The sequence below is a fragment of the Oryzias latipes genome, chromosome 8 (genome assembly GCF_053564925.1).
Source record: "Oryzias latipes strain Hd-rR chromosome 8, Olatipes_Hd-rR_3.1".
Taxonomy (NCBI): Eukaryota; Metazoa; Chordata; class Actinopteri; order Beloniformes; family Adrianichthyidae; genus Oryzias; species Oryzias latipes.
In genome coordinates this window covers 14290711-14310128 of record NC_136244.1, presented here as the reverse complement: position 1 = coordinate 14310128, position 19418 = coordinate 14290711, and the positions used below count along the sequence as shown (strand labels likewise).

At 38.8% G+C, this 19418-nt stretch overlaps 1 protein-coding gene across 1 annotated transcript in view; it reads right to left on the bottom strand.

Annotated features, from left to right (window-relative positions):
- Positions 1-17564, bottom strand: part of LOC101167292 (Na(+)/H(+) exchange regulatory cofactor NHE-RF2) — a 31883-nt gene extending 14319 nt beyond the window's left edge. Inside the window, exons 1-2 of the mRNA XM_011478281.4 lie at positions 16900-17564; positions 15089-15370 (exon numbers count right to left, since the gene is read on the bottom strand). Of these exons, the coding sequence (XP_011476583.1) occupies positions 15089-15370; positions 16900-17106 (489 nt within the window). The 5' untranslated portion in view covers positions 17107-17564. The remainder of the gene's footprint in view (positions 1-15088; positions 15371-16899) is intronic.
- Between the last annotated feature and the right edge of the window lie 1854 nt (positions 17565-19418).

Here is a 19418-nt window from a genome sequence, read left to right as displayed (position 1 = left end):
TGTGTCACTGTGGGAATAAGCAAAGGAGCGCAGAAACTGACAGGCAAGAACTGGGAGGGTGTGTGGAGGTGGATTAGAAAATTGGATCTGAAGAAAAAGATTTGGGTTTAAAAAAAAAGACCTTGTAACTGGTTGATCAATTGATAAATAAAGTTAGAGTACAAAGACAAATTGAGGTGACAAGCTTCCAGTAAGTGATGCTTGTGCAGAAAAGTCTGCAGTAGAAAAGCTTTAACATAAACACAGAGAGCAACACAGCTGGCAGTCATTATGCAGGGGAGACGCAAGTGTCTGCCAGCCTAACCTCCGAATGCCTTTCAATGCCTGTCTACTCTCTACTAATCACCCCCCAGGGCATAAACTCTGCCTGCTTGACTGAGAATGCGTTTAGTGCACATTTACTCTATTATGTTTTTGTTTTTTGTTTTTTTGGCACTAAAGCATCTGCTGTCGGTGACCATACAGACTCCACATCTGAAACTATGGTAGTGTCAATCAAACAGACTCTGAGGTCCTGAAGTTACCACACAAATGCTCAAAAACAGTATGGGCTGGAATGAAACCCAACCGCCTTGTTTGTTTGAACCATGTGTTGAAAACTCCATGGGGCTCCAGGGGAGAGTTTTGACAAGTGGGGGGACAAAAAAAAAAAAAATCAAGGGGGTTGCAATGTTTTCCCCTTCTGTCAGCAAAATGACTTGTCACCAGGAACATTTTCAGTTATCAGCAGAGGATGCTTTGTTTTTTGCTTTTTTTTATTTTTACAAAAACTGAGAGCCACATGTGGGGAGAAGTAGCAGGAACAGCTGGAAACCAATGAAAACAAAAACTTCATTTTTTGCTTGCTCATGTGGAAAATTCACCCACAAATCAGACTTAGAGGAGAAGAAACAAAACAAAACATATGGAATGTTTCTCCACCACAACAAAACATTTTATTTTCAGCTGTAAATCTATGCATGTTCTGACCACAGTGACCTTATTCCATAAGAAAGTGTTGCTTCTATTTTGTTCACTGTTAGTGTACATATGATGAAGAAAAATGTTCAAAATCAAACCAAAGCTCTTATTTTACTTTGTATTAACGTAAAACTTGTTTTTAAACAGAAATATCCATCCCAGATGGCCAGATACCTTCACTTTTGGAATAAAATGTTTAAAGTCCCACTCCAATCATCTTTTTATTTATTTTAAAAGTGTTCCCAGTGGTTTTTCAATTACGATTCTGCCATTTTTAGCCAATATCAACAAACCTGCGTGGTTTTCTTGGACATAGTTTCTGCAGAATGGCAGTGGTAAATTAGAGATTTGCCTCTGAATTGTGTGCGGGACTGTTGGAACAGAGCCTGTCTATAATCTAAATGAAGAAATGCTCAGAAAATAAATTTTAAGCGTAACTATCTTTACATCATCTCCATCATCAGAAAAATGGCAACACGAACACGTTAAAAACACCAAAATCATCACTTTCATTGGAGTGGATCTTTTAATGAATGCAGAGAATTTAGGATATTTGCAGAATAAACTGCTACCTTAAGGAGATTTGAAATTATTTACAAAAAACTGCAGTTTTGATTTTAAGTGTCATTACTGCTTTTTTTTTTGCTGTTGTTGGACATGTGGAACTGAACAGAATGAAGCAGGTGTAGAAACTAGACGAAACAATGAGGGCTCTTTGTTTAACATTTGGCTCTTAAATAAAAACTGTTGAGTGAAAAGTGAGCTGTGTAGAGGCAATGGGAGCTGTGCTTCCACATTAGGGAGAGGTCAGTTGATAATCTTTTTATCTTAAGAAGTTGTTTTTAAGGATGTTTCCTTTTGTCTGAAATGCAGCTGGAAAAAAACTCAGATCCTGGAGGCCGGTGTGTTCTCCATGGAGCATTTTTTGGAAGGAATCAAGTGGTTTCTGGAAAAGAGGGTTATTCATGGGGATCCTCAGTGGCTTTGGTACAAGACATATGGTGCAGCCTCTCCTATGTGCACACACGGGAAGCAGATGAGAACTTTTCTACTGTTTTAGCGCTACTAAAACTGGAATAAATGTTTTATTGGTCTTGTCATCGACGAACAGCTTGTTAGCCTTGATGGTTGTAAAAATCAGCTTCTTGTCCAGATAGACGGACTGATCCATTTACATCTATGTAATCAGTAAACATGACAAGGCTGAAACACAGGAGTATGAAGTGTTGAGGTGATGCTGAAAAGAGGACATCTTTGGCAAATAAAAACCAAATTGAAACGTCATGCAGCTGCAACAGCTGCTCGGTTGGGATTGAAAACAAGTAAAACAGCTTGAAGAAGAAAAACCAGTTAGTCCTGGTAGTCCTCTGACCATCATTTAATAAACATTTTCACCAAAACTGCCAGTTAGATATTTTCTGACTTTTTCTTATTTAATAGTTTATTGAATTCACATTGTGCACTGTTCTTTTCTTCCTAATCATGAATTTGAATCACCTCATCACCTTAGTTTGCTTTGCTTTATGAAGACCATTTCGTTTACTGAACTGAACCAGGCTTAGTTTTCTCAACAAGACCTTTGGTTCGGGAGGTCCGCAATCTGAATCGAACTGTGCCTGTTTGGCTTGTGTCACAGGTCGGATGAACTTTTAGACCAGTGTGAAAGCATATTATAGGTTTGTAAAGGGTTGTTTGTGACAAGTTGGAGATAAAAAAAAGGAGAATTTGACGCTTAGTCTTGCACAATAAGGTCAAATCTGAGAGTCAATGTAACATTTTTAACAAAACAAACTCAGCATATATAGTAATAAAGTTGTCTTTTCTAATTTATTGTAGGGATGCACAGTAGTGTAGTGGTTAGCCGTCTTGCTTCGCAGCCACAAAGGGTTGAATCCCAGCTGGGATATTTTTGTGTTTTTTTTCCTGGCACTCCAGCTTCCTCCCACAGTCCAAAAACATACTGCATAGGTTAACTAGTTATTCTAAATTGTCCCTGGATGTGAATGTGAGCATGTGGCCCTGCGACAGACTGGCTACCTATTCAGGGTGTACCCAACAGTAGCTGGAATAGGCTCCAGCAACCCTGTGACCCTGAAAGGGTTAGAGCCGGTTTGGAAAATGGATGGATGGGTAACGCAGTCAAGTGAGATACCAGCCTTAGAGAGGATGGTACTGACTGCAAAACTAAAGTCAACAAAGAGCAGCTCAGAAACCTCTATGTGTTCAGGTGGGTCAGAGTCTCTGCCTTCTTCTACAGACTTTCTGTAAACAGACTGATGTGTCTAAAGTCAAACAGTAATTTGCGTAACTGTAAATCTGTTTGCCTGCAAGAGAACAATGTGTAGTTTTAAAACTCCATCAGTAAAAAGTTTAATAAAAGGACAACAAAATAAAACAAAAAGCATTGAAGTTAGTTTGTGTGTCTGCACTCATGCAATGTTTTCATTTCCTCTCCTGAAAGCAGCTGCTGCCAGGAGCTTTGACAGGTGATGAAACCAGATCTCAGGTGGCTGAATAATTAAACGGTGGCCTACTGTGATGGATAGATCGTGACCGCTGTTAACCCTTTCACAGCCAAGGATCACTCACTCACTATTGGCTCACCATGCCATGAAGTTTGCTTGACCATGCATGAGAGCATGTGTGTTCCTCTGATGCCTACCCTTGATTTTCTAAGAAGACACAGGAAAAAGTCTGCTGAACCCCTTTGATTTTTACTTTATTACTTTATGAGGCAAATAAAAGATAAAATGTCAAAAATGTAAATAATAGCTAAAGAAAAGACTTATAATGTATCAAATATAAAAGATGAGTCGATCATTTGGCAAATTTGACTATAACTTCAATCAATTCATAATAAAGCAAAGTTGTTCTGCATGTAAAAACTTAGCTCTGAAAACTAACATAATCTTTTTTCTTTGCTACCGTCTTCCTGTACAGGCTCATGTGGGTGCTGGAGCCTATCCCAGCCGTAATCAGGACTGTGACAGGAAAACACCCTGGCTGGCTACAAAAACGACTTGTTTTCCAACTGAGTTTATGATGGAGAAACTGCAAAATATATAAAAAAAGTTGAAAAACAGCATTAATGTTAAAATTACGACCATTTTCCGATCTTCAGCAGTGTGATTACTAAATATATACCTAGGCCATAACTTAAAAAAAAAAAAAAACTTAAAATAAAGTTAATAATAAATAATTAATAAAATAGGCTTTCCCTTTTTATAGATGAACCTTTTACTTGAGAGAGGCGGTTTTCATAGTCTCAGCATTGGGATTCATATTTAGGGCTTCACTGTCGTTTTACATTGAGTCATAGTTATTAAATAAAATAATGTGTGTGTAAAGACTAATTTCTTTATTTTCAACCCTATTAGATACACTATCCGTCTTCAAAAAGTGCAGAACCCAAAAGCAGATGGTTCAAAACAGCTTTATCAAATTTAGAAAATTGATATCTTAAGATTTCTGACCTTGAACCTAAACGGTAAGTCTCGATCCTACATGCAGCTGCTTCATTATTTCTCAATCTGAAGGAGGGAAAAACTCAGATCTCACAGTGAGCGAGAAAGACACAGAGAGGAATTGACAAACAGCTGGACAGAGGCAGAAAAACAAATATAAGAAAAGTGAGATTTGAAAAAAAAAAGGGTTTAAAACTCTTTAGAGAGGAGAAGGGTGTACCAGGTACAAAAAAATATGGCAGAATTAATAGAACACCAAAGTCTGGGTACAGATCCCAAAAACCAGCACTTTTTCCCACGTGTGTTGTTCTGCATTGCATAACAGCTTTGTGATAAGACAAACAGCTGCTTGAGTACTGCTCTACCAGGACAGAGCTAAAGTGGGGATCTGTTAACAAAGTCCCATGCTCCTCTGCAGCATGTGTGCATCTACCTGCCGGGTCAGAGGAAGGAATGCTGAAGTAGAAAGAAAAAAAGCAGAGTAAATGGATGTACCAGAACAAAAGATGGAAAGACGAAGCAGGAGCCAAAACAGATGCACAACAGCTCTTATAAATGTTTGCTTAATGGTTTTTTGAGGTTATTACATGAACTCAAACCAAGAATTTGAGCATGATGGATCCAGAAAGTTATAGAATTAAGACTTGAACTTAAGTTTCAAATTTTGGACAGCTGTGTTTGCTCCATTGTCATACAATAAGAAGGCATAAAAAAAGGAATCCTGCAAAAACAATATCTTGACAAGTTCACAAAGTATCTTATAAATTCTTACAATACTTACAATTGTGCCTAAAAAAACATTTGTTTGAATTTTATCTCTGAAAGCTGACCAGATTTGCTGAAAAGTTCATTAAAAAAAGGCATACTTGTGTTTTTTTGTGAACAACACGTGATGCTTTTGAATATTTGAATAAATGAGGTAGTATTATGCTAGCTGTGCTGCATTTGAACACTCAGTTGCAATGTTTAGGTAAGGGTAAACATGCTCTGAGCTAAGATGACATATAGATCTTCTGCTAAAAGGAAGACTGCTCCAACATAACAGGTTTGCCTCTAAAAGCTGTTTGTGGTTTATCCCTGGATCTGTGGAGTCCAGATAAACGGCATTCAAAACCAGGCTGCATGTCTTTTGATTATTGATTGAATGCAGATATTTGGGTAACAAAAAAGCTTATCATTAACGAACAAAGTCTCTTGGTTTTGAGTTTGTGTTCAAACAAATGCTTCCTCGTTCTTGAGCTACAGAAACCTCAACAGAACTTCAAATATCGTAGTTTTTTGTTTGAATGTCTATTAGTAATTGTCTCATTTTCTAAAACGGATAAATGCATGCTAGTGGACAACAAATAGTCATGGTAAATTCAAATTAAAATGGATAACAAACAATTAAAACAAAAACACATGTCATCTTGCAAATAGGATAAAGAAAAAGTCACAGGCAGCTTGCATGACCTGAATGTGTGTTGGAGGAGTTGCTAAAGCAGATTTTGGTTGTCATTTCATGCACGGTTAAGATTCCTGCACCATTTCATTTCTAACGAGATCTGTGTAGTCTAGAGAGCAGTGGTCCCAAACCGTGGACCGGTAAAAAAGAGTGACATGTTTATTTTTTTATCTGCAGCCCAGTACCAAACGACCCAAGGACCTGCACAGGTCGGTGACCCAGGGGTTTGGGACCACTGATCTAGAGACCAAACCATCACTGAGTAAAGAAAATACATTTTTAATTAGCTACACAGATGATTGTGTCACTCTCTCTTTTACTAAAAATGCTGCTGTAACTAAGCCAAAAGTCAAATTAAAAGAGGTTCATATGCCACTTGAGAGTTTTAAAAGTGTGCTTAAGTTTTAAAATTTTTCCTTTTGTATGAACTCCAGATCTGGTGCTAACCAGGACATCAGTGCTCCATTCAGTCCTTCAAAGTTCAGATTGCCTAAAAAACAGCTTTTAGTGGACAGCTTTTTGTGCTGACACATCTGTCTGTCGACAGCAGCATTGTTTCCTCAGAGTGCATGATGGGTGTCACTTAGAAGCAGCCACATCAGTACGCTGCCGGTTTTCCGGTTTTAGTATTAGTGATATCATGCAAAAACAGAAAAAGAAAAGCAGACAGGTGATTTAAAGCCATACGGCCAACGTTCATCCGAGCCTTTACACTCCCCGCCCCTTATTTTTTCACTTCTTTTTAGTCTTTCAATGGCTCAAAAACACATTAGTTCATTTGCATTTGAAGGCCTGCTAACCTGTCTGCACTGATTACTTTCTGAGCAGGCTGTTGTGCAGCCTAACTACTCCCTAGAGAAAAGTATGTCTGTTTTTTTTTTTAATATGCTGCCTGTTTTTCATAAGGGATGGGAAACCTGGCAGATGACGGTGATACCATGTTCTGGGTGTGTGTGCGTCCACACCCGTGTTATCAGTGAGTGGCAGATATCCTCTGGTACACGTGGTGGAGAACTGGCAAAAGTTCTCATTTTGTTCAGGATGCAGAACGGCCTTTTGCATCTTTGCCCAGACGCATTGGAAACCAATTATTTTTCATTCATCAAATTATTTCACCAAAACAAGTTTTTTATAGTTTGACTGAAATGTAAAAAAGAAATGGTAGAAATGTTAGATATTTCAGCTCTCTCCTGCGTATCAATTGTGCTCAAAGATTTTAAATAAGATTTAGGTGTCTAAATATAGTTGCAATCCTCTGTAAAGTAGTCGGGAAAAAATCTAGACTATAATAATTAAAGGCAGCAAAAATATTTATTAAAATGAAAGAAAATAGGTATGTCTGAATTCCCAGTCTAACCTCTATATAGTGCACTTTATAGTGCTTTCGCCATTTTGTAGTGCTGTCCGAATCTACAATTCCAAAATCCAGTGCTCTGGAAATTTTCCAGAGGTGCATCGATGCTCACCAGATCGGCGAAATATAGACCACGATGCATTGCGTTGGAACAAACTTTGACCAAAAACATGTATTTAAATGTATTTTTTTTGATAAACTATCAACGTTTTTATCTTCAGAAGACAGTGGACTCATAAATAATCGTCGCAAAAGGCTCATTTTACTTTTATTTTAACTCTGTGAAATCGTTGACGTCATATCTGCCGTAAAAAAAAAAAAAAAGATGTAGTGAGAACGGTGTCCGAATTGATTCTAAAATTCACGGCACTACATAGTGCCGCACTATATCGTTTTTTAATAGTTAGGGGTTAGGGTGGGAATTCGGACACAACCAATGTCTTAAAAAATAGGAGCATGTCATGGTAACAAAACCCCCCCCCCACAAAAGGTCAGGCCCCATATGGAAACACAATTATAAAAAACAAACAAAAAAACTTATTTGGGGGATTTGGGAGGATTTACCAGAAAATAAAGAAAACTAACTGATTAAAAGCCCCTCCCATCACCTTCAGGGACAGATCTAATTCATGTAGGTTGACGTTTTTTTGGAAGAAAACGACTCGTTGAGTGTGAGAGTAGCAGGCACCAAAGGGGCTGAGTATGGTGAGTCTTGGAGGGGAACAAGTGACTGAGTGTAACTACGCATTTTCAAAAGCAAGCTGAAGTGGCGAGTGCTTCAGCACGCCACCCCATGATCACAACCCGCAGACTGCAGGGGTTTAGTTTACGCAGTTTTGCCTTGTTCTAATGCATTTTTGTACAACTTATGTTGTTGTTTATGTGTTTAGAGTTTCTCTTTTTCTTTCCCGGTTTTACAGATTCGCTGGCAGAGCTTCTGCGTGGGCAGCACATCGATCAATCCTCAGTTTGGCTGAAGCCGACCCACACTCCTCGGCTATTTCCATATCTAACAAGTGACATTCAGAAAACCAGACCAAGAAAATCAAAGAGAAAGATTCTATTTACAAGAATAAACCTCAAAGCTTTTTACCAAGGAACTGATAGACTTCTTGATGACTGAAAGGCAGAAGTTTTTCTGACCCAGTAAAGGCTCCACAAAAGTAGTGCAAACTATAAATATTGCTGTCATTTGGGTCAAGCATTTGAGATGTTAAAGATGCTTCTGCTGTCATCCAAATCCCACCTAACAAGCAGGATTATGACAGTTTAAAAAATATAAAAATAAAGTCAAATTAAAACGGAAAATAAATAATAGAAAGTGGTCAAAATTGTTCAGGAGAAATATTTATGTAAATATTTATCTCCTTTCAACTGATATAATTCTAGATTTTGTTCTTTATGCAAGTAGCAAAAGAGCAAAACCAAAGGTGAAGTTGTTTTTGGCAAAGCTGAAATTTAAGAAAGCACATAGTTGCTGTTGCAACCATAAAATGAGGCGATGTTAGTTTGGTGCATGAAGACTGAACAAGAGCAACATTTCAGAAGTCTACATTAAAAAGTGGGGCATAAACTCAAACGTTTCTCCTCAGAATGACCACATTAACACTCAGAATTATTGGTTATTCTGAATTTATATGATTGTTTTTTTACTAAAACATATTTTTTTATTTCTTCAAAAAAATGTATAACAATTTTGTTTAGATCTCCTTGATATTCCGTAATGATGCTCTTAAGCAACAACACGGATAAAAACGTCAGTATTTTTTCTGCATATGAGCTGTTTCGTTCTTCATTATCCTTTTAGAACATCTATAAACACCCAAACCTGTTAAAATGTCTCTAAATTAATTACAAAAAGGGCTCTTAATGAATGTTTCTCATCCAAAGAACATTATTACATAGTGATGACAACTTTAACAAGGAAATGTAAACTAGGAATTACATTTTGTGTCATACATCCACCAATTTTTGTCCTTTTATGCACTAAAAAGTTAAACCCAACTGTGACTTGGTTTTTGTTTGATAAAATAGTTTAATAATCAGTAACAGTTATTCTATTTACAAGGTCACTTGAATAATTTGATAACTTGAGAACCTTGATTATGATTGGATATGTGGCTTGCATGCAAATGAGCTGGACGTCAAACCTGCTTTTCTTCATATTTTTTCTTCCCTTCTGTTTTTCTATCTTTTTATGACTACATCTCCTGATTACCCAAGACAGCTAACTTATAAGTACTTCTGGAGTATTTCTGAATCATCATGAAATTGCAGCGTGCCAGTGACCACGACTGGAGCCCTCCTACAATAATATTTCTTCTGATTTAGTATTTTGAATGTCTGCAGAGAACCAGTGAGGTCAGCTTCCTCTGGGTTACCAAGGGTAACATTTAAATACATTCAAGCTCTGCACGGGGAGATAATACATAAATGTTCAGCTGTGCTCGCTCTCACATACCAACCCACACACCATTAGCACAATACATGCAGTTGTTCCTGTTTTTTGCATCGTATTATCTCCACCAAAGTCCACATACATTAATTTGTAGAACACACATTCTCCAAGATTTGACCCTTTCCACATCCTCCATGTTTTCCCATCAGGAATGTGGTTGACTCTTCCTGCCTCACACACAAACTGAATGAAAGCCCCCTGATGTCACAGCATTGGTATTCAAAGCTGGGGGGTGTAGAGTAAAAATTCTAGTACAACTCCAGATGTTTTTTAAAAGGAGTGTTTTCTCACCCCCATCAGTCATTACAGAGCTATACTCTCACATATTTTTTCCTTTCATTCAAATGTTTGAAAACTTTCTATATTAGAAGATATTTGTCCACAATAAACAATGAGCTTTTTACTCATTAGTCAAATTTCAAATGAGATCAAATGAATAAACAGACATAAGTCTGAAAAAACAAACAGGTAAAATGCTTTTATCTTTAACAAAAAGCCACCTCCTTTATGACCGATCAAGCTGACTGGAGTTCTGACTCTTTCCAGACACTTCCTGGGAAGTGTGTTCCGCATTTGAGCTGACAGTCAACATCTTTTCTCGATTATCCCAGGGAAAACAAGAAACTGAGCCGGGGAACAGGAAGAAAACAACACGGGACTCCCACAGAGTCAGAGTCCTGACATACCTTTTTTTTTACAATCACAAACCAATAAACAGAGAGGATCGTTTTTTTCTTCTTCTAGGAGACAGCATCAAAGCCGCATGCAAAAGGAGTACTAAATGAGACATAGGAAAGACTTTGTTAATAAATAGAGACTATAAACACTGTCACAAATATTTGTTTTTATGTCAGTTATAAAATAATCTGTAAAAAAATCGATTAGTTTGGGTTAAACTCAAAAACTTTTTTGCAGGCTTCTAGCTCCATCCCCTCTTCTGTAAGTACTTTTACACGTGTTCATAATCCATCAGGATTAGAACGCTTCTATCTCATGTGCATCCTCACAAAAAGACGTTTATGTAGACATATTACAACTCCAAAATATGCAGGTAACAGAATTATCCATCTGGAATTCAAGTACTAGAAATTTTTGTGGAGAAAAAAGATGCACTTAACCTCATTGTGAGGTTTTTTCAATCATTTTGTCAAGATTTTTTTTCCTAAAACACAAAGTGGTCACTCAGTCCCAATCCTTGCTGTAACCATAGTGATGACTTTCTGTGTTCCTCCTCACAGGCTCTGCGCTAAAGCAGCCAGAGCTTGTGAGGAGCAGCGCGGGAAAGAACAACAGCATAAAGAACAAAAAAAAAATCATCTCTGTCTGTTATGTGCGGACGAGTCAAAAACAAACAAAAAAATGAAATTTCTGATCAGGACCACAATGGAAGGAGAGAAACAAACAAACAAAAATTCCTGTTAAAAAACAACATTTTACATAAATTAAGGGAGAATATGGCAGTTTGTGCCTGAGAAGTGGAAAAGATTTGGCATATGCCTGACTCTAAACTTATTAGACAATCTTAAATGAAAGCCTCTGAGCTAATTCATGCATATTTATAATGTGCTTGTAAAGGTTAAAACACTTGCACCTCATTCCAAAAGAGAAACTGAGAAAGTTAAGCACACACAAGAAAATAACAAATAAAAAAGTTTGCCTAAATGTGTAAGGTTTGTCCCCATCTACAGATGATAGGCAGGGCAAACTGTCTTTAAACTAGGTAAAATTTGCAGACAAGATGGCACCTGACATTACTGTCCAGAAGCAGAACTTATACAATTTACCCTAATCCTAACCAAAAAGTCATGAGAATTGTACGAAAAAACGTTTATTGAAACGGAAAGCGGGAAAAACGGTACCTGTAAAGGTTGCCAGTTAAAATTATGTTTTTTAAGCGATATTGGGGACTTCTGGTTCTGGATTTTGATGTCTGTAGCCAGGTGGTCGTGAAAAGCTGAATTAACTCAGAATACCTCAGGTCATCATACTGTACTTTCCTCAATCAGGTTTCCAGGATAGGAAAATTATGAAAAACTGCAATTATGCTGCAGATATGTGATGCAGCCAGTGAAGCAAGTCGACCTTTTGCTGAGGGAGGTGTGTGTGTGTGTGTGGACATACACAGCTAAGTGTGTGTGCGCTTGTACCTGTGTGAGTTCAAAAAAGATTCTGGTGAGAAAGTGGCACCTGACACCTTATCTGAAGCGTGTTAATGATGCATTACTGTAATACGCTTTGGCATGGATGTGTGTGTGAACGAGGGGGAATAGCAGGGCTGGCACACTTTAGCTCAAACATCAGTCTTTTCCTTGGATGTCTTTTATCTGTTTGTCACTGGGCCTTGGGCTAAAAAAAACTGGTTTCTTAAAAAAATAGAGAAAGAATTTCAAATTAGATCTCACTTTGCTGACAAAAATGGGGGTTCGCCTCTATAATATGTTCCATATGTCTCTGTTAGGAGGTCCAAGTCCACATCTGGGGTTGGATCAAGAACACTGGTGTGGATAAATGTGCACATTCAGCCTCAAACAGGCAGTCATGAAGGGAATATAAATCCTTCCTAAACATGTGACAAACAAAACGGCTGTAAAACAGAAGAAAAAGTGTTGTGTCGCTTTGGGGAAACAGAAATTCATTCAATCTGAAATGTGAAGTTTTATTAGATTAGTGTGCAGGCGGTTGTGGCGGAACAAAAACCCGCCTGTGTGTAAAGTCTGTGGGTCCCATGAAAAGCCAAAATTAAAATTACAGCCGCAGTTATGCAGTTGTTTGATTGGAAAAATGAACAAAACTGTTAATGTTTAAGAGTAGGAAGATGATGACCTCACAGCAAGAGAAACTGTCAAAAAATGAATAGGGCTAAAATCTCATTGGACTCAAAAAAACCCCCCAAAAAACTAAAAATCAAGTAACGAAACTAAACCAAACATGTTGACAATATCCAAAGGATGTCAAAACTGATTACGGGATGGTCACAGGACCCATGGCTTGGCAGCCATTTTCCAGGAAATAGCTAAGTTTTTCTAATTTTCACATTTTAAACAAATGGGAAAAAAACTTGTTTGAGCAATCTTCGCAAAGTTATTACACACATACCACCCTCTTAAGTGTACAACAGAAAAAAATCCCCTGTAGTGCCAGTTACAAATTTAAACTTCTTCGATAGGGACTTTGATCATTTGGCTTCTCACTTCTCTAACATCATTTAGAAGCTACTTGAGAGAAACTGTCAGAAATAAAGTTTGTAGTTGGCATAACGAGCTCACAGAAGTGACGTTCCCCTTTTGCTCAGATATTTTTTACTGGAATGTTGGTACAAAGCAGTACCAAACAATATGACATATGATATGAACATATTTGGAATGTGGCTGTGGTTAACAGAAAACCATAGTTGCCAATGAAATCCAAAAACTTACTTTTGCAAATTCTTTGGAAAATTACATCAACCTGTTTGCCAATTGACTAAAGAAATAAAATGGTTGCTATGGAGATAAAACCATTGACTCCTGACAGAGTGATCCCTCCTCCCTTGTGTTCCAAACAGGAAGTACCGGTTGGCACCAAAAAGCCAAAAATCTGTAGACTTCCATTGTTTTTATTTTATTTTTATGAATTTGTTCCGCAACTCTGGCCAGGGTGGCTAGGGGAGAAAGAGAGAGAATAAGGGGCGTGTAGCAGCCACTCAGCCAATGGCTGTGTTAAGTGTCTGGAGACAACTTGCAGCTTTAATTTTTCACGTGAAGAATTAATGATCTCCAATAGGAGTCTGTGGGATATTGTGTTTCGCATAAGGAACAATTGTTCTCAGTATGCCAGGCAACACTGCAGTTGACATGAGTTTAGAAATATGGCTAAGCTGCTTTTATTTTCATTCTTTTACTTCATAAATGACATTTTAGGTCAGAATTTTTTATTTTTTGCAAGTGACTTTGTCCCTTCCTAATAGCATCAAATGAAAGTATTAATTCTTGTTTTTTTTCGAGGATGTCAGCTGTTTGTCTTCCAGCTAAAAGTATACATTCATTTTAGTTTTCCACTGGTTGCAAGGAAAGATTTAGACGGAAAAAAAATAACAAAAATTAACCCTTAAACAACCCAGCCAAGCCTTTTCTGATGCATATTGTCCATAGGGGAGTAATGCACACAATTAAAGTTTTTAATAATATATTATCTAAATGTGATCTAGTTGAACAGGGTTAAGGAGACTTTCTGATACAGTTTCCAGCAGCATCTCACTCATAGGTTGCAGAGTCAGACACTGCTTTTTTCCCTGCAACCATTGCTACCTTGATATACTTTTCTAGTCTAATATGACAACAGACACAACAAATGCTGCTCATTTGTGCTACTTGACAGCTGGATGATGGTGGGTTTCCACAGCCCTCCCTTACACTCTGCAGACCTCCACTTCTCCCACACCCCCACTGGTGGCCTACTTCCTGAAACCTCTAGCAAATCTGCTCCCACTTTCTGGTTCTCCAGCCTAAATTACATGGGCTATCTCTGCACCCCCCCACCCCCATACATCTTCTCTTATAAAAAAAAGGTACGACAGGAAATCTGCTGAACCCAGCATTTTGCAGAAGAAGTCAGGCATTTTTTTTCAGAGCAGACAAATTTTCTTTAGTTTAATTTTCATGGAAAATTGACTTGTGTGCTGTGTCACTGCTGACTAGGCACATTTATTTCACTAGTTCAAACTAAAGGCAGCTGGTGTTCAGTCACACTGTCTTTGCAGACAAAACAGACTGTTTTTTTTTTAATATGAGTGCATTCTAGCCTTTGTCAGGCAATCAGCTCATTTTAGGCAATGCTTTGGCTCTCCACAGGACCCAATCTAAGAGCTGCACAAGGACACACACATTTTCACTGCTGGTGGAGGAAAAGTCCCAGAGTGCTGTTTGCACACTGGCAGAATAAACCTAAGTGAAAACACGTGTCCTTTAAAAGCAGAAAGTGGAAGTTGAGCAGTCTCAACTTTGAGATTGAGGCCGCGTGAAACCGAATCCGATCACAGAGTGGATGGAAACACATCCTGTTTTCCATGTCATCATGGAATAACTGAATAAAACAAACAAACCACACAAAGATATGTGATTTGTTTAGACTTTATCAGTATAGGATATTGGTACCAGTCAATTTTTCCCTAATACTATTAGTGCACAAATATGATTCTTCTGAATTTCAAGTTCCTTTTTGCACCTTCAACACATTAAAAATGCTTCCAACTATAAGTTATCTGTTAGCACACACTTGTGAAATGCACAGCTCACATGCATTAAAACCTGCATGATTCCTAATCTGAAACAGGCACAGCAGCCTGATAACATGTCTCTGAGGAGAGAATGCGTGAAGGCAGGTGACCCACTGCCAGCCAGCGCTCCATCTGAATCCAATATCCAGCTTACCTTCTTTGCAGCCTTTGATGGCGACCTCCTGGTGGGCTTCTGCACCTGGCCGCTCTGCTTAGACACTGAGCCATTCTCTCGTTTTTTTGCGGGGGACGAAGGGGTTGATGATGGTGCTGGGGAGGGGGAGGCTTGAGGAGTGGAGGAGGTGGGAGCACTGCTCCCTAGAATGGCCATCTCCTCTGTGGCCGTGAGGCGCAAGCTGCGGAGATTTTCGTGTGTTTCGTTGTCGACCACCAGCAGCCTGGTCTCGTGGTCCACTGCTTTGATCCGCTGCACCACCTAGGAGAAAGCAATTAAAGCAGACACAAGTTTTAAACAATAAAATAAACTCTGATGGGTTTAGAAAACCCTGAAATTTGCCTTAAGGTCCCTTTCTGATCATCCTTTGATTGATTTAAAAAAACTTCCCAGTGGTCTTTTAATTTAGGTAAAATTGGGGGGAAAAAGAGTCGTTTTCAAGGACAGTTTCTGCAGAGCGGCAGTAGTTCATTAGCAATTCACCCCTGAGTTGTGGTCCGGACTGTTGGTGTGGAGTAAGTCCACCCCCACTTCCTGTCATCCATTTGTTTACATTCTCTGCTGCTAGCTTACAGACCCTCACAACCCCAACCTAACATTAGTGATGCAACAAAAAAAGCAAGATTGGAGCTATCCAGCTGTTCAGTTATGAACCAGATTCCAGCTCAGACAAGGAAAACAAAGACATACATGGATCTATTTGTCTGCAAGTGGATGCAGCAGAATGGAGCGGAGCAGAGAGCTTGTAGCACCTATGTCAGAAATACAATCTTTTTTCCGTCTGCTCCTGATTCACAGCAATCTGAATAAAGAAATTGTCAGAAATGTCATTTTAAGCTTATTCTTTTTTTTACATATGTCCCCATCATAAGAAAAAGGCCACAAGAACATGTTAAAAACAGCAAAAACACTATTTTTTATTAGTGTGGGCCTTTAAATAAGAGTAGAGTTATAAGTAAGACCTGATTGACTTTTTTAAACCGGTAAGACACATACTGCAATGATATCATAACAAAGCTGCTCTCTGCATTTTTGACTTATTTGTTGAATCGAATCTTGAGTTTTTCTTTACGTTGTCATCATTTTATAACGAACGGTTGTTTTTGCTCTGAGAAATGATCAAAATGAACATGAGGAATGGAAAGCAGCATGTGTTTATTGGTCCTTTTTATGTTTTTGAATGTAAATAAACATATATTTTTGTACTTTTCCACCCGTTTTGTAGCAATATTAGTCTAGACATAATCAGGCATCATTTTACCAGCTTTCATTTGATCCATAAAATGACAAGTTCTACCTGAGAGCCTGTAATGGTTCAGATTAGCTGTGGGGGAAAACTTCATGATGACAATGTCTGACAACTTGACAGTTTTTAAAATGAAACAACACAAAGCAGACAAAGCTGGAGAAACTTTTGTTGTTGTTCACAATGACAGCTTGCTGTCCAAACTGAAATGATGCCCTGGTACACACTAAAACTGACAACAAAAGATGTTTCTGAGTGAAGTTTTAATCATTTCTTTAAATCCCCTTTAAGTCATTTAATGGATCATGACACTTAAAGTCTCAGAAAAGACACAAAACAAAAGAAAAGGATTAAAAATGTTTTTGGTGTCTGAATAACGACTATCAATCCAAAAATCTACTAGTTCCACAGGAAGCGTTATGGCATGGGGGTTGCAGTTCACATCATACCCAGCCGGTGTGACCTGTTGATGCACCTTTGCGGGCAGCTTGTCCTGTAACATAAGTTCAAATCATAAATATATGAATGCACCTCTCCAACTTGCCTGGTGGTGCGTTTCTCTCTCCACGTTCACTCCATTCACGGCCACCACTCGGTCCCCAGCCCGCAGCCCCGACGCCTCTGCGGGGGAACCTGGCTCCACTTTTCGGATGTATTGCCCACTTTTGCCCTTCTCCCCGTGCAAGTGAAATCCGTAGCCGCCCTGGCTTTTTGCCATGACGCACAGCCGCGGCTTCAGCTCCTTGGCCATGTCTTCCTGCTGCACCAAAGCCCCTGTAATGTTCAGTTACTTGATGATGGGAGTTTAGAAGCGCAGCTGCGGGACCAAACTTCCAGTTTGAGAAACCATATCTGCAGAAAATGTAATCCCTTCAGAGCAGTGCGCAATGCATCCAGACAGTAGGTCCAAATGCACAGTTATAGAAGAAACCCAACAGAGACGCAGAAAAGATACTTCATGGCCAAAATAATGCAGCCAGTCCAGCAGATCGAGTGTCCAAACTGGGGCGCGCGGCTGGCAACTCCAAAACGGATCCGTGGCAGTGCGCAACCGCAACAGGGCGACTTTAAAGCTGCTCCATAAGTTTTCTTTCAAGTAAGGATAATCAGCATGCTCTTTGTCTCTGCACATTTATCCATTAAAAACTCCCCAAAGAGCGACGAATCAAAGAGCTGTCGCTGGTGCAGAGTCTGGAACGTGTGCGCAACAGCACCACCTTCCTTCCGACAGTCTACCTGTAGGAAAACTGAAAGTCCGATCAAGAAATTGGACGTGAAACAGCAGGCAATATCGCCACCTCGCGGCAGACATTGGTTCAAGAGCAATTTCGAAGCCAAGATGCAAGTGGACCGTGACGTTTATGTTTTCTGATAAATAAAATAACATCCAAAGCGCACACGTTTTCAGTAAGAGGATTGGTATGCGTTAAATAATCAATTAACTGTTAAAACTCATTAATTATTTGATAGATTAACGGTCCCTCCCTGATGTTTGGAGTTGGGATTTCAACAAAAACACTTCTATACATTTATTTAATGTCAAAAGTCAGCAATCAGCTAATTTAAACAATTTTACATTATCTAGAAATTCAGCACCTGGATCACATGGATCACCATGACCATACCTAAATGTGTATAAAAAAAGTCTGATTTTCTGCTGGAACATCCTGATCGTTTTATTTTCCATAACAAAAAAATGATGGACTCATCCATTTGCCTCTTTCCATTTGGTCTGAACCATGGAACACTTCAATGCTCCAAGATCTTAGAGGAATTTTCCAACACTGTTTTTCTATGCCTCATTGAATCAGGATGTCCTGAGGTCTACTTTATCCTTAGTATTAACGGACTATAGACTACAAAGATTTACTGGATATCTAAATCACCTCAGTCTTAACCTTAAGCAGCAGGTGATCGCACACCTGGACATCACATTTTGGGTTATATTTTCCTTAATTGGGGCAGTCAGAAGTCAGAGCTCGGTCTCCCCCTCTGATCACCAGCCGGAACCGTCTCCAGAGTTCTAGACACATTTCATCACCCAGCAACCCCAGCGAACATTTTCTGGATGCCACACAACTGACTTTCATTTGCAATCACTTACATCATACTTAAACACTGCATTGAACCTCACTCAATGCGACGTATTGTTTGTGCCACTCTGCCTGCATTACAGAGTGTTACATTCAGTCTTGATCTTCTGATTTCCATGCGGAAACAGCAAGACGGACTTATTTTTCAATTGAAAGCAAAGTGTAAGAACTGTCATTCAATTTATATGTATAAACCGCCCCCCCCCCGATATATGATTATAGTTATATATTTATCACTAATGTGAAATTTCAAAACAAGACCCAATTAAATTTTATGTTGACAAAGGTGTAGAAAAAAACCCTCCTAGTTTCCACAGCGTCATTTATTTCACTGATTAGGTCCCACTTGGTGATGTCACAAAATAAGTTTCAGACGGATATGATGTGGAATTTCAAAATAAAAACCAATTGAAATCTGGTGTGAATATGGCAATTACATATTTATACCAAATTTCTGTTGGGTTTTATTTTGAAATTACACATCAGATACATCTGAAACTTTTTTTGTGACATCACCATAAGGGACACTATAAGTGAGAAGTGAAATGACTCTGTGGAAACTAGGAGTTTTTTTTTCTACACAGTGCTCTGAATGTCAAAGTGAAGAAATTCAATGAAGCGCGGCTAAACAGCGGGAGTAACTCATTCTTTTAAGGTAGTCAAATGCCTCGTCATCTAATTAGTGACGCGCATGAATGGATGAACGAGATTCCCACTGTCCCTACCTCCTATCTAGCGAAACCACAGCCAAGGGAACGGGTTTGGCAGAATCAGCGGGGAAAAAAGACCCTGTTGAGCTTGTTGAGCTTTCCATCTGAAGCTTTTTTTTGTGACATCACATTATGGGAAATAAAAATAAAAATTATTTTTGGAAAAATATTATGTTTGACTCTGTTTGCCTGCCGCCTGCCCCGAATCTCTCCTGGATCATGACTATTCACGTCTCTTCTCTGATGCTCCCATGCTCATT